This window comes from Megalobrama amblycephala, linkage group LG3 (assembly GCF_018812025.1).
Source record: "Megalobrama amblycephala isolate DHTTF-2021 linkage group LG3, ASM1881202v1, whole genome shotgun sequence".
NCBI classification, from domain to species: Eukaryota; Metazoa; Chordata; class Actinopteri; order Cypriniformes; family Xenocyprididae; genus Megalobrama; species Megalobrama amblycephala.
This window is the reverse complement of record NC_063046.1, coordinates 12,645,376-12,660,472: the sequence shown is the minus strand read 5'-3', so window position 1 is coordinate 12,660,472 and position 15,097 is coordinate 12,645,376. Positions and strand designations below refer to the sequence as shown.

Genomic DNA, 15,097 nt, shown 5'->3' with positions numbered 1-15,097 from the left:
GGATTTCAACAAAAATATCTTAATTTGTGTTCCGAAGATTAACAAAGGTCTTACGGGTGTGGAACAGCCTGAGGGCAAGTAATAAATGACAATATTTTAATATTCGGGTGAACTAACCCTTTAAATTATTTAGGTTCTAAATGAGCCAAGTAGGGATAACAGCAGGCTGGAGCAATGGGCGTGGCTAAAGGTAGGGGCGTGAAGTAAGGTCTTTATGATTGGTCGACACAGCTGTCTGCACTAACTCTACCCCCACACCCTGACAGAGCCATAAACAGAGCCATAGAGAGACATGACCATAAAGTTAGGGGTAGTTTCAGTTCAGTTCACCTCTCGGCACGCCCATTGCTCCAGGCTCCCTGTCTCAAATTAGTTGAATGAATCATGGCTTCAACAATCTAAACGCCAACACAAAGCGCGGAAACATGAGCTAATGGCGTTGTTATAATGTTTAAAAACATCAAAACAAGTTAAAATTCTTATGTAGAAAAATTGAGTAGTTTTTTTTAAAAAACTAAAAACTGTTCGGAAAAACTATTTCATGAAAATCACTCTTATTTCCCTTTATTATTGCATTCCCGTTGAACTTACCACAACGCCGACGTTGCTTTTTTCAGATTTAGAGGTAACGTAGAAACGCTGGGTAAAGGCTTGCTGTCTGAGAGGAAATCTCTTGCTTCTGAGAGCTCGTGCAAAGCCAAACATGTTGTATCTTACTGTAAGCCAGCAATGAAGAGCTGCGAGTAAAAAACAATGCTTGCACGTTTTATTTATCGTTTACGTTTCCCGCCAGCTTCAAGCTCACGTTTGCGCATCCCTTCCATCCAATCAACACCCTCGATTATTAATTACGTAAAGACAATCTATTAACCTATTAAGTCATATCTCAAACATTAGAATGATTATTAATGTTCAAACAAAAGAGTGCGATGATGATGATGTATTTTAAAAATACTCTAAAATCTTCATGCATAATTATAAATTAATTAGCAAAATATTGGGAGTATATCATGCAACACCACACAGCATGTCAAGTCCCTAAAATGTTATTTCAGCTAGTTTCCTAACTTTTTCAGAATGAACTGAGGCATAACTGTGATAAGATATTTTTAATTGTACAGGTGAATCTTTTTAATCAAAAAACAGGATGAAATTATCAATAGACCAAATATTTCCTTTCATCTCCAGCTGTTTACAATGTATGATACAACAAACGAACAAGAGTTTATAGTAAATAAACTATAACGTTTATACAAAGTAAAGCAAAAATTAAAACAGCACAAATAAGCACTAAGGCACATTTGCCTTCTTGATCTGCATTTTTGAAACCAAATACTTACATTCATTCTTCATTCCTATACAGCAAACCCTTCAAATACAAATCAACTATATCTCACTCTTCTTAATCTTTCCTTAATCTTCATCTCACGTTCCTTTGTTTTGCAAAAATAAAAAAAGACTTTCAAGGCGGTAAATGGTCAATGAAGCAGCATTCTCCTTTCTTCAAGAGAAATGTCCAGTTTCTCAAAAAGATAAGGAAATCTAGTAGCGATCGCCTCAAAAGTTGCCATGTCAGCGTGTGAGATGATACATAAGGTTAAACACAGTGCATCTCATTTAACTAAAAACTCTTATTCAAAGAAAACATGTCTACATAAGGGCTTTGGTAAGGCAAGGCTGGTCTTCTCAAAACATTTATGCATGTCATTCCTCAAAATAGGCACAGCACATTTATATTCTAATGTTCACAAAGACATAAACTTTATCTTTGGCAATAATAATTATCTGAGAAAGGTGTAACAAGTACTATAAGGCATACTAAATATGAAATGTAAGCATTAAAAAAGGTCACTTGTTGAAAACACTGCAATAATAGGCCACAACGTTTCATTTAAGAAAAGTTCCAGTTATGACAGAATGAAACTTCTGTGACTTAAAGACGCACTTTAGCATCCACTATGTACACGTTTATTAATGTACATACAAATACTTCACAAAACAAAACATTTTAAACGAAACCATGCCAAAGAGTGGAATGAAATCAGATACGTGCAGCAGAGAAAGGCTGTAAATTACTGTTAAAGCAATGTGACCTTGAATCCATGTTTCTCTAATTTACTGACAGAGATATATATATATTGTGTGTATGATTATATACACACATAAATAAATAAATAGCAGTGCATGGACACTCCCCCTGCTGTATTCAATGAGAAGTATACGCACACATGCGTTCTTTGGCGTCGACTGAGGTTAACTGAGGAAGCGCAAACTTTAGTGCAGCCGAAGTCCTAACAGACAACTTCAAGTAGTGTTGTAGTCAAATTTAACATCATTCTGTGCTCTTCTGCACTCAATTGTTAAATCAATGCAATGTCCGTTCTTTGAAACATACTGCAGTACAATGTCTTTTCAGTACAAAGTCCAATTCGAATCCTGTTAGACACACAAACAGTAATCTTAAAATAACGTCTATTATTTAAAGCCCTTCTCAGTAATGCCCGTACCCCAGACCGACCCCCAGCCCCAGGCCGAGGCTCTCTCGAAGTCCCCTGAGCTGCTCCTCGCCGAGCCTGATCTTGTCATCCAGTTGCCTCTGCTCTACTAGTAGGGCGGCTTTCATCTTCACAAAGTGACTGTAGTCACGCATCTGTTCTGGGGTCAGGCAACATCCCAGCACCCTGCCCACAGCCTGCTCACGCCGGTCCACATGTTCCTTGAGCTCCTGAGCCTCTCCCATCTGCACCAGCAGCTGCTTCTTCTTTTCCAGAAGTTGTTGCTATAACATCACAGAAAGAACGAGAGAGGAAGCGAGAATATGACATGGCCATTGAATAAAATGTTAAAGTCAAAAAAAAAAAAAAAAAAAAGGAATAGATAGATGTTACTGCATACAAGGCAAATGAATTTTATTTGTAAAGCCCTTACATAAAATACATATCCTGACTTCTCTTTGTCTGGTATTATCCTTAAAGGGATAGTTCACCCAAAAATGAAAATTTGATGTTTATCTGCTTACCCCCAGGGCATCCAAGATGTAGGTGACTTTCTTCAGTAGAACACAAATGATGATTTTTAACTCCAACCGTTGCCGTCTGTCAGTCGGAAGTGATCTCTCGCACTCGTTGACTGATACACGCGAGAGATCATTTCCGTCATCAGAGCGCGTTTTCACACCTCACACACCGGACGCTCAGTGCAGTTGGACATAGTGGTGTATTAGAGGTAAAAAATTATATAAATACTGTTCGGTTTCTCGTACAAACCGATCGTTTCGTGTCTTAGGACATCAATGTGTCAGCACGAGCCGCAGGGTTTAATTTGGATTTGTCTGTGCATGTTTTTTTTTTACTCCTATAGATAAAAGTTCCCATTGACATGCATTATTTGACTGACAGACGGCAATGGTTTGAGTTAAAAATCATCATTTGTGTTCTACTGAAGAAACAAAGTCACCTTCATCTTGGATGCGCTGGGGGTAAGCAGATAAACATCAAATTTTCATTTTTGGGTGAACTATCTCTTTAAAGTATGTGATGAGGTTAAATACTTAGGACATTATATAAATGATGACCTGTCTGATGATAGGGACATGATGATTCACAAATTTAGTATGTGTTCAGGATCTGTGAAGACTACACTTTTTAGAGCATGCTGTACCCCACTGTATACTGCCCATTTGTGGCGGCTCTACAGAAAGAGCAGCGTGCAGAAACTCAGTGGAGTCAATGGAGACGGTTGGATTATTTTCCCTCCCGGTGTGGGCGTGGCCTAAATGCACTCTGTCTCTATTGTAGCATTTAGCAAATTAGATCTGGGCGATAATATATTTGATATTTTACGGTGATATATATATATATATATATATATATATATATATATATATATATATATATATATATATAAAAATCAATCCTATATTGTATTATATATTGCTTTACGTTTGTGTACTGTACTGTATGCAGGTAATGTACTATACATCCAACTTTTAAGTCTCCATGAAATCAAAATGGTCCATTCTTATTATAGTATTTAGTATTTATTATAAATACTTCAATAATTTATTATTTGTGCAAATCCTTTTTTTTATTAATGTGACCTCATTCTAAATAACTTCTCTCTCTTGCAGACTCTTCTCTTCTCTAATGATGTGTTTATTAGCGCAAGGGCGGGACAACCTGTCACTCACATGACATCACAGCAATAGAGGGTATGCATGTGATGTCACCGTTGGTCGTTATGACTGCGGTTATGCCCACTGAGTGGCAAAAGACTGAGTGGCAGCATTGGTTTTCAGTGTGAATGCTGCGAAAAACACACAAAACACATCCAAAATGGGAAAGAGCTTTGAGATTGACTGTACAAATAGCTTTGACAAAATCTGAGGTATATTTTTACAGACTGCTGAAAGCTACAGAAAAAAGAAGCAAATAGATCGCAGCAATTCACAGAAGCAGCTGGACTCCAGGCAGAGAAACATGAATTTGTAGTTATCATTTTGTGTCAATATGCTGAATTTTGAGGTAAATCATACCCTATATATTGTATTGTTATATATTGTACTGACAACTCATCAATTAAATATTTACCATCTTATTTTCTGTACAATTGGATGTTTTTAAAAACACTGACAAAAACTATACAAGTTTTAGGGCTGGACGAAATGATGATATATATAACATTGATACAAGTAATCACCCGGATTTACACCTAAGGTTACATATATTATATTTATATAAAGCGTGCACAAGGGAAATTTGCTTAATGTATTTCCCCAGAGTCGAAATCAGGCACATATAAATGTAGGAAACTCAATTCCTGGCTGCATGTCAATATCCATGGATCTTTGGTAAGTTATAAGAAAAACTATATCGAGTCCAACCTTTAGTTTAAACTGATACACATTTGTTTTACTTGCATTTTTCCAGTTTCTCCTATTAAATCCAGTCATGCAGCAGGCTCTTTTGCCACTCAGTCTGGCTGAGGGGGCGTGTTCCGGCGGGAAAGTGACGTTGATGCACACCCTCCTCCATAACAAACCATTACTGTCCAACAATCCAATCAGTTCCCGATAGACAAAATCATGTCCCACCCTACATTTGTTCTTAACCAAGAAGCCGTTTCACTCAGATATGCGTCACAATAAGGAAGAAAAAAAAAACATCACAACTTCCATTTCATGCAGACATTAACATATATTGCTGGGTGATAATATAGTTAACATTTTGCGACAATATATCTCTCCTCACCCTCTCGTGGTGGCCGGTCTCTGGGTCAACACAGTCCAAGGCGCTTTCCACTCGGATCAGCCTCCCAGAAAGTGACAGCAGCAGGCTGGTCACTTTGTCTAGGTCACCGATGAACATACGATATTTGTCCACCTCATTGGGCTTGCAGATAGCAAGCACCAAGCTCTCCACCTCCTCTCCCAGCTGAGTGTTGGCCCGAATATCCTCTTGCAGGCCCCTCTGTGCCTCACGCAGGACACCCAGCTTTTTACGAAGGCTCTCCATCAGCTGCTTCTGTAAATATAAACATTCACTATGAGAAGTGGCATATCTATATATATATATATATATATATACAGAAATTATATTACAAATTATACAAATTATATATTACAGAAATCTTCTGTAACATTTGAATTGTCTTTACTGTCACTTTTGAGCAATGTAATGTAGCCCTGCTGAATAAAAGTATTAATTTCTTACACACACATATATATATATAATTTTTTTTTTTTTTTTTTTTTTGGAAAGAAATTAATACTTTTATTCAGCAGGGCTACATTACATTGCTCAAAAGTGACAGTAAAGACAATTCAAATGTTACAGAAGATTTCTGTTTAAAATATATGTTCTTTTGAACCTTCTTATCAAAAATATTGAGCAACACAACTGCTTTTAACATTCATGATAAAAAGTGTTTCTTAAGCAGCAAATCAACACATTAGAATTTCTGAAAGATCATGTGACTAAAAATTGGTTAAATATTCAGCTTTGGCATTATAGGAGTAAATTTCATTTTACAATAGAAAAGTGTTATTTTAAATGATAAAATACCTATTATATATTAAATATTTTACAATATTACTGCATGTTTGATCAAATAAATGCAGATTTGGTGAGCATAAGAGACTGAGAAAATAGTAGTGTATATTCACACATGTATGACAGTTTTAAATACTTTAAAAAAATATTTTGTCAATCTTAATACAGATTTTTTAAATTGTTTTACTTAACTACATTTTTAACATGATGTAAATCAAGTAGGGCTCTTTGTGTCAATTTTAATAGTGACTTTTTCCAATTCAATTTTTGAATGAACCGATATATCATTTTTTTAACTTTCACTCCTAATTCTTCATAGGAACTGTCTTCATACATCCAAAAAATCAACTTAAAAAAAAGCTAGAAAAGTGAAGTATGTACTTCAGTAACATTTAAAGTGTCCATGAACTTTGGGGCCACATCTGAAATTACACCAAAGTGAAAAATTGTATGAACCTGGATCACATTTTCAAAGTATGTAATAAGCGAGCCATACATTTCTGAATCTTTCACCTTATAATTGAGTTCTTCCTCCTCCTCTTTCCTCTTTGAGATCTCCCGAATCTTGGCAAGAAGTTGCGCGTTTTCAGCTGATGTGTCGTAACAGGTTGATCGTGAGACTTGTGCTGTGGATGTTCCCATTCTAGTGGGCCTAGAAAAAAGGTCATGGATATTTCAGAAGCAAAAAAAAAAAAATGGAGGTGAAGGTGGAGGCACTGTAACAATCTTTGTAATACACTGAAAAAATGTGTAAAATGTACTTTTGAAACAATTTTCACTCAGAAATTGCTAGTAAATTTCACAAATAATTACAAAGAAATGGCAAGTAACACAGAATTAAACATGACATTTTGATGTAGAAAGCCTGAAACAGTATTTTCATGTAAAATGTACTCCAATAATCTTGAATTACTACTCTGAAGTACGGAGCCCCTAAAGGGATATGGTGGTGGAAAAAAAAAATACGAGATGGAAGGAAAAATAAGTCAATGCTTTTGCATTCTCTTGCATTCCGCTGAGAAACGTTGCGTTTGCTTCTAAACCTTTTGAGTTCTTTGCAAACGAATGCAAAGTTTCTCAGGGGAACGCAAAAGTCTTTGTGATGGAACGCAAATGTTTTCTGAGCGAACGCAAAGTTTCGCGAGAGAACACAAAATCATTGAAATATTTGTTTCCTTCCATCAGCATGTCCCTAGGGGCTCCGAACTGAAGCATGCCAATGCCATGACAACCATAACTATCATGGCATTTAAACATTAGTGTTAAGAAAAGGAAAGTTAAAGTTCAGAAAATTGAGAAGATTGTCGCACCTCTCTAGTGTTGATCCACTGATTGGGTAGCCCCCTCTCCAGCTCTCTCCACCCATCTCTGTATTTACACTGTGTGGAAAGAACTCTCCAATCAGCTCATTCCTAGATATACCATAATCATCCTCCAGAATGGAGTCCACCAGGGAGCTCCTTGGCCCTCTAATGCTTCTCGCCGTTGGAGCCCCTTGCTCGGGCATGTTGTCAATGTCGGTCTCCAGCACCATAACAGGCCGAGCAAAACCCTGCATCTCCATCCTGTCCTCTCCTTCCCTCCTCTGAACTTCTCCAACTCGCTCATTCTCACAGATCTCATCGATGTCTGTCTCCAGGGGCAGGTTTCCATCTTCAACACTGCTGGGACTGCGGGAGGAAATAATCTGGTTTTTGTGGGCTGTTTCAGGGAAGCCTGCTTGATGGGGCTGCAAGTGGTAGTTGTTCATGGAGAAGTAGGATTCTGGATACACAGGCCCAACTAACAAGCTGTTTTCTGGGATTTCAAGAGACCTAATAGTGCCCTGTGCAGGGTAATGAGAACTGGACCGGTCCCATTCAACTCGATGCTCAGGAAAGATGGGCTTCACCAGTGTGACTCTAGGCTCATCTGACGCTGCAGCAGTATGGACGGGTATTCTAAAAGAGGGTAGACATGAAGGTAATTTATTCAAAATGCAATTCATTCAATAATAACATTTAGAAGTTTCTGTTCAGTAAGATTTTTTTTTTCTTTTGAAAGAAATGGATACTTTTATTCAGCAAGGGTCCATTAATGGATCTAAAGTGACATTAAAGACATTTAGATTTATATGTCAAATAAATGCTGTTCTTTTAAATTTTCTATTCATCAAACAGTCAATGTATTGCAGTTAAGCAGCACAACTGTTTACAACATTGATAATAATAAGAAATGTTTCTTGAGCATCAAATCAGCATATTGGAATGATTTCTGAAGAATCATGTGACACTGAAGACTGGAGTAATGATGCTGAAAATTCCAAATTCCAAAATTAACATTACATTTTAAAACATTAAAATAAAAATTATTATTTTAAATTGTAATAATATTTCACAATATTACTGTTTTTACTGTATTTTTGATCAAATAAATGCAACCTTGGTGAGCACAAGAGACTTCTTTGCCAACCCCATAAATGGTACTGTATATCATAATGAAGTAAAAATAAATAAATAAATAAATAAATACAACAAATAATAGTAAATAATAATAAAAAAAAAAGTAAATAATACCTTTAGTAGTCTGGCTTAGTCTTATATTATTATTATTATTTTTACTGTTTCACTGCTTATAAATAATCAAAAAACTTAAAAGAAACTAACAAATAATAATTTCCATAAAAAAAATGATTGAGATGTGTTCCCTCATGTATTAAAGCTAATGTTTTTACTTTTTACTTAATGGTTACACCTAGGGCTGTTCAACAATAATTGTGATTATCGTGTACAAAATAAGGGTCTGTGTTTATGTAATAAATGTGTGTTTGTTTTGTGTATAATTATTATGTATATATATATATATATATATATATATATATATATATATATATATATATATATATATATATAAAATAAACATATAATAAACATACATTCATGTATATATTTAAGAAAAATATCTTATATTTCTATAAAAAATTACATTTATATATATAATATAAATATATTTATATATAATATATACAGCTATGGAAAAAATGAAGAGACCACTCCAAGTTCAGAAATCAATGTTAAGTGGTCTCTTAATTTATTCCATAGCTGTATATTTACACATACATGCATATATTTCTTAAATATATACATGTATGTGTGTGTATTTATATATATACATAATACTTATACACAGAACAAACACACATATTACGTAACCACAGACTCTTATTTTGTACACGATAATCACAATTATCATTGAACAGCCCTATTTTATTGATTTTCAAGTTTTCTTGGAAATGGTTTATCAAAACTATATGAAATCACCATAAATACAAAGAGTACACTTCTATGAAATTAGCACATGTGCTTTAAACTAGAAAAATCGTTAAAAAGATTTGTCATGTTCTTCATCACGGATCTTGATACGTGTGGGGTTGGATGGTACGGTTTACCTCGTGCATGGTTCAGGATGCAGCAAAGGTTGATGAATTTCTCTCCTCATGTCGTAGTTCTGAAGGTTTATGTCTCTCTCTCTCGGGGGCAGAGCTACAGGTTTAAAAGCTCGACGTGTAAAAGCAGGGCTGGGGGGAGCCACGGAGTACTCCTGACTGCAGCAGTGATGGCTCTCTGAAACCTCCCTCGGAGGAAGACTATAGGAACGCTGACGTGTCAATTCAGGCACGCTGGGCGGCCGGGATGTGCACGGCTGTGCCCGAGGTGGAGAGGAAGAGGGAGAGGAATAGAGTGGCGGGGAGGAGAAGAGGTTGTGGTGGGATGCCCGCCTCTTGTGGAACTGCTCCCATTTTGGGGGCGGTGGACGAGGTGGCGGAGGCCTTTTTTTCTTCTTTACTTCACCGACACATACTCCATTCTCATCCAGGTCGCTAAGAGTGGACGCACGCATTCTGCCGACATTGGTGTTTGAAATGTGATTGGGAACATTTTGTGTCTCCATGCGAATGTCGTTCTCTGACATAGCACGGTTTTTAAGGGGTGAAAAAAGATGCTCCTCAGTGCAGCCACCTGTAATGCTGTTGCCACCTTGACCCATGAAGTCGGGAGCAACAGCCCCTCTCTTACACTTTGGGTAGTCCCTGTGGAATAAGAAATGTTATGCTATACTTCTTCCAGGTACAGGTTTGTCAATAACAATATGTATATAAGTAAAGGATCTTACCTCTCGGTTAAGCTGTAGTTTCGGTTTAGTTTTTTTGTTTGTTCCTGTCCCTGCACAGGATGGGCCTGTAAAATACATTTGCCATATATTTAAATATAAGTAAAAAATAAAATATTATTTTTAAAAAATATATTTTACAGGCAAATTCATATTGTATTATCATGTTGTTGCCACCTTGACCCATGAAGTCGGGAGCAACAGCCCCTCTCTTACACTTTGGGTAGTCTATGTCATACCGTGCTATGTCAGATATGTTAAATATGTTTTTTACTTATTTTTTTACTTATATTTATCATTGATTATGTTTTTACCTAACCCTATTTGCACCCTATTCCAACTGCAAAAAATATATAAATAATAAAAACCTAGGTAAATAGGTAAAGCAGTAAAACAGTGATTTATGTAACTTTATACCTTTTGGCCAATCTGTTATTTAGCATATAGTTTCATATTTAGCATATACCCTCTCTCAAAAGAGTTTAAATGCCATGCTCAGTGGTACAGTAGAAAAGCAGGAGTTTGCTCTATGTAACCATACAAATACTGGTTCATTCCAACAACTGTTGTGCCAACCATCTAGAGCCCAGATTTTTCAAAGCACATAAAGTGCAAAATAAATACAATGGTTAGATATCAAACTGTTCCTTCCTTCTGAATAGTATCTCTGATTCTTATCCAGAGTGCATGGGCTTGATTCCACAACAAGGAAAAATCCCTCTTGAATTCACCTGAATTTGCCCTCAAGGATCAATAAAGTTTGTCTATCTAAAAATACTGAATGAATAAGAATGGCTCAGAGATCAGTTAGAGCATTAATTCCTGTTTTACAATGAAACTTTTAAAACCATTTTAAAACCAAACACTTTTCAAAACGAAAGGACGTGCATCAAGAATAGTGACTGTTGAGATAGCATACATATTCAATCTTCCTGTTGTTTTAGAGCCGATTTATGATTTTTATACAGTTCTAGCCAACATTTTGCCTTTTGAGACACTGAGAAAGGCCAGTTTCAATATATCCTGACCTGCATGAATGCTAATATTAAAATAAGTCTGCACTGAGGATTGAAAACAACAGTCTCACTACCATCTACATGGCACTACACCAAAGAGTCTTAAAATAACAGCTCAAGTAGAGTATAAACAGTTTCATCCTTATTCAGTTCAAACAGTGTGCATATAAATCAATGCACAAAGACGATACATAATATTTTACAGATAACATAAAAGTATCATTCTGACAGGAACTAAACCACAATTTCCATCCCATATGCAATTAGGCTATTTTCAATTCAAAACTATTTAACTGAAAAAAGTGGTTCAATGGCTTCACAATATGTTTTTATAATTGCTCATAGAAGCTTAGAACTGTAAATAACCAAAATAAAGCAAGCAAATCACACCCTCTTTCAGGAAAGTTCAGGCTATTCATTATAAGCACATACACAGGCTATTCATTATGAATTTATGAGGTTGTTCTTTGAAAGTGAATTGCAAGAGGAAAGCTATACTCTTACTGGCATAAATAATTTAATAACAATGTGTCTATGTTGCAAAGACATGTGCATGCCTATTCGATATATAATGCATACTTTGACATTTGCATCCATAAGTTATCCCCCAATACTTGTACATCATTCTGTGTGAGTTTAATAAGTAAGGTAAATGGGAAACCACATCAACACTAATTTAATATATTGCAATGCTTGGTAATGCTTGTCAGAAATTCTGGCATTTTTATATTAGTGGTTCCCTGGGTTGGCTGAGAGCCTGGATCAGAAAAGCTTGACAATGCCTTTTTAAGACAATGGACAATGCTGAATTCCCAGTCTTACCTCAGTTGAGGTGTAGCTCCTGGCCTTGTAGGGTGGATTCACGTGGTAGCCATCATACTGATTGTGCTGGGTGGTCACTGGGTGGAACGCTGAGCAAGGCTTTTGGATGTTAGTGGTAGTGTTGCTATAGAAATGCTCAGAGGACTGCAGGGAGGAAGGAACCTGAGGTGTGGGCGGCTGCTTCCGATAGGCGTCGTGAGATGAAGACTGAGGAACTGTGTCATTGTTCATATTGTGTTCAGAGCGAACAGTTTCTCTCCCAGACTCCCGTTCTTGTTCTCTCTGAAGCAGCCTCTGCCTCTCCTCCCAGTCCTTCACCATTTGTTGCTCTTTTTCCCTCTCTTTCTTTAACCTTTCCTTCTCCCTCTCTTGTTCTCTAAGCGTCTCTTGTTCTCTAAGCTTCTCTTGTTCTCTAAGTTTCTCTTGCTCCTTAATTTTCTCCTTCTCCTGCTCTCTCTCCATCAGCCTCTCCATCATTTTTTCTTGGTCCTTTTGGGTTCTCATAAACTGTCTCCCAGTGTCCAGTGAGTTGACATAGGGCACATCTTGATACGAAAACCTTCTCCGGCCCAGGTTAGAGGCCATCTCAATAGGTTCAGGTGAGGATGGATGGTTCAGCCTACCCGGCTTGTCCAGTCTCTGATTTCGACTTGTCAGACTTGATAAGTTTGTTACAGACTGACTCAACTTCCTGCTAGTCTCCTCAAAAAACCTCCTGCGGTCTGCAAAGGGAGGGATGTCACACTCATCTGATCGACCTAAACGACCGCTGGAAGAACCTGCTCTCCCTCTTGTTGATACCATTTTTCCAGACCACATCTGTCCGGTAGCCTCCTTTCTCTCCTTACTCTCAGAGGTCTCAGATTCTAGTTGAAGCTTGTGTTCTGGTGTCCAACGCCATCGACGTGGTTTACCTGCAGGTGCTATCTCCTCCACCACATGCACACATACTTGTCTGGCATGTTGAGGGATCTGAGTTTGGGTCTGAGATGACTGGACGCACACAACCCTGATGCTGGAATGTTCCTCAGCTTGTGTGGTATCAAGAACTTGTTGAGGTATCTGTTTGGATATTTGCACAGAGGCAGTGGGTGGATGGGTAAGAGGACTTGGGAGGGTTTGGGGTCTGGGTTGATGGTACTCTGGAGGAGCTACTGCCTCTGTGTTGAGATCTGCAACCTCTTCTTCCACGGTCTCTTCACCACAAGGGTTTCTACTCTTCTGCAGCTGGGCCTTCTTCCTCTGGATCTCATTTCTGAGGTTGGTGGCAAAACGCTCATTTCTGCGACGCGACTTGGAACTACGAAACTGCCGTTTCTGCGACTGCTTTGTGGCATTGCCATTATCCACCCTCACTTCTCCTCCATTCTCATTTAGGTGAGTGTCCACATCTACAGAACCAATGTTCTTCTCATAGGTCTGAGAGTTAGTGGGGGAGAATCCATTCCCCATGGGATTTCCGGGCTGCTCCCACAGATTCTGTCCAGAATCAAGAGGTTCCTCCTCTACCCTGGGATCCTCAAGTTCGGAAGTTGCCACCGAACCAGGCGTGGAACATCGGCTTGCTCCCCACTTGCCCTGAGAACTATTTGGACTAGTATCACTCAGATAAAGAGGAGACTGTGACCACTGGCAAGTTGGAGATGCACGATGATCACTTTTGTCACCAGAAATATCCATCATACGCAGCTGAGAAGCTAGAAGTTTCTCAGGTGCACTGTGTCTGTGCATTGCTGAGTGAAGTTTACGTTCTGGTTGAAGTTGGGTATCAAGGTTCTCATCCATATTCCTTTGTGAAAAGGGACTCAGAGGAGGTGAAGTTGCCACCACAGATTTTGAACAGTTCTCAAAGTGTTTTTTCTCACTGACAGTTGCTTTGAAATCTCCACCTGAGTCTCTCTGAGAGTTTAAGGTATAATAAGTTTCAGTGGTGCACCCTTTACATTCTTGCTCGTTGTCTCTGCTCTTTGCTCCGTTCAAATAAACATTGCCTGTCAAAACTTCCTGGATTTGGGGTTGTTCTTCAACCATGCAGCCACTTACACTTGGGAGGCCTACAGGAGCAGACACACAACGTTTATCTGCTGGTTGGCCTCTAGTAGCCCTAAAGCTATCCTTCCTCATTGGTGGCTGCGGTGGTGCACAGTGTTCCTCCTCGCAGCTATAGGACGATGGTCGGACTTTAGCTTCAGTTCTGTCAGACAGTATCTTGGAGCGCTGATGCTCTCCCTGCTGGTTTCCAGTGCCACTGGGGGCAGAATGTTGGCCTCCGTCTGGATACCTGCAGGAAGAACCCAGACCTTGGAGGAGGTTGTCCATGGAGTTGGTCTCCTCAGGCTTGACAGGAACAGTGTAATCAGATGTGTTTGAGCTGGCTGAGAATGAGCTGTAAGCAGAGTCACGTTTGTTGTTGAAGATGACAGGATCGATGGGAGAGAGCTGACTGTCATAGTAACCCTGGTTGGGAGGATTCTCCAGACTCTCCATACTCCCTATTGAGCTGCTGCGGTCTGTGCTGTAGTGCCTGGTGATATGGCCCCACTGCATGGACAGCTCACTGCACAATGAAACAGAAGTGAACCAAGTTAGATGATGTGACACTATCACCATAAGGATTTCAACAATTGTTTACAAAAAGTAACTATTTACACTATTCAGTATCAAATTATATCTATATGTGACAACTATGGCCCTGTTTCCACCTTGTATTAAAATGCGTTTTGGTTGATCGGAGTGGACGAAGGAGATACATACCCATTTCCACCTGGTATTTTAATCTCTTTTGTCCACTTTCAAACACTCCTGTCCTGATTTTTTCGAGGGGAGGGTCTATGGGCGGGTAAATGTAAGGTTTTTTTTTCAGATCTTTCGATCTAATGGACAAAATAAGCAATTTACATATGAACATGCCTGGAGACAATGGAAAAACATACGAAGAGCATTAGCTTCTGTTTCTGCTCTGATAGCCACAATACCACGCCGAACGCTGTGAAGAAATCAGGAATGGTGAGAGAACATTGTGCTTGGTAAGTCTTATCTTCAAACCAAATTTGGGTCTTC

The 15,097-nt window shown here is 38.3% G+C and overlaps 1 protein-coding gene across 7 annotated transcripts in view; it reads right to left on the bottom strand.

Moving 5' to 3' along the window:
* Positions 1–1,094: 1,094 nt before the first annotated feature.
* The window catches only part of shroom4 (shroom family member 4), a 67,486-nt gene continuing 53,483 nt past the window's right edge, over positions 1,095–15,097 (bottom strand). For all 7 annotated transcript variants that reach the window (XM_048183940.1, XM_048183941.1, XM_048183938.1 and 4 more), the window contains 7 exons: positions 12,038–14,594; positions 10,203–10,267; positions 9,478–10,119; positions 7,361–7,990; positions 6,564–6,702; positions 5,250–5,522; positions 1,095–2,779 (listed from right to left, as the gene is read on the bottom strand). In XM_048183940.1, coding sequence (XP_048039897.1) covers positions 2,492–2,779; positions 5,250–5,522; positions 6,564–6,702; positions 7,361–7,990; positions 9,478–10,119; positions 10,203–10,267; positions 12,038–14,594 — 4,594 coding nt within the window. In that variant the 3' untranslated portion in view covers positions 1,095–2,491. The remainder of the gene's footprint in view (positions 2,780–5,249; positions 5,523–6,563; positions 6,703–7,360; positions 7,991–9,477; positions 10,120–10,202; positions 10,268–12,037; positions 14,595–15,097) is intronic.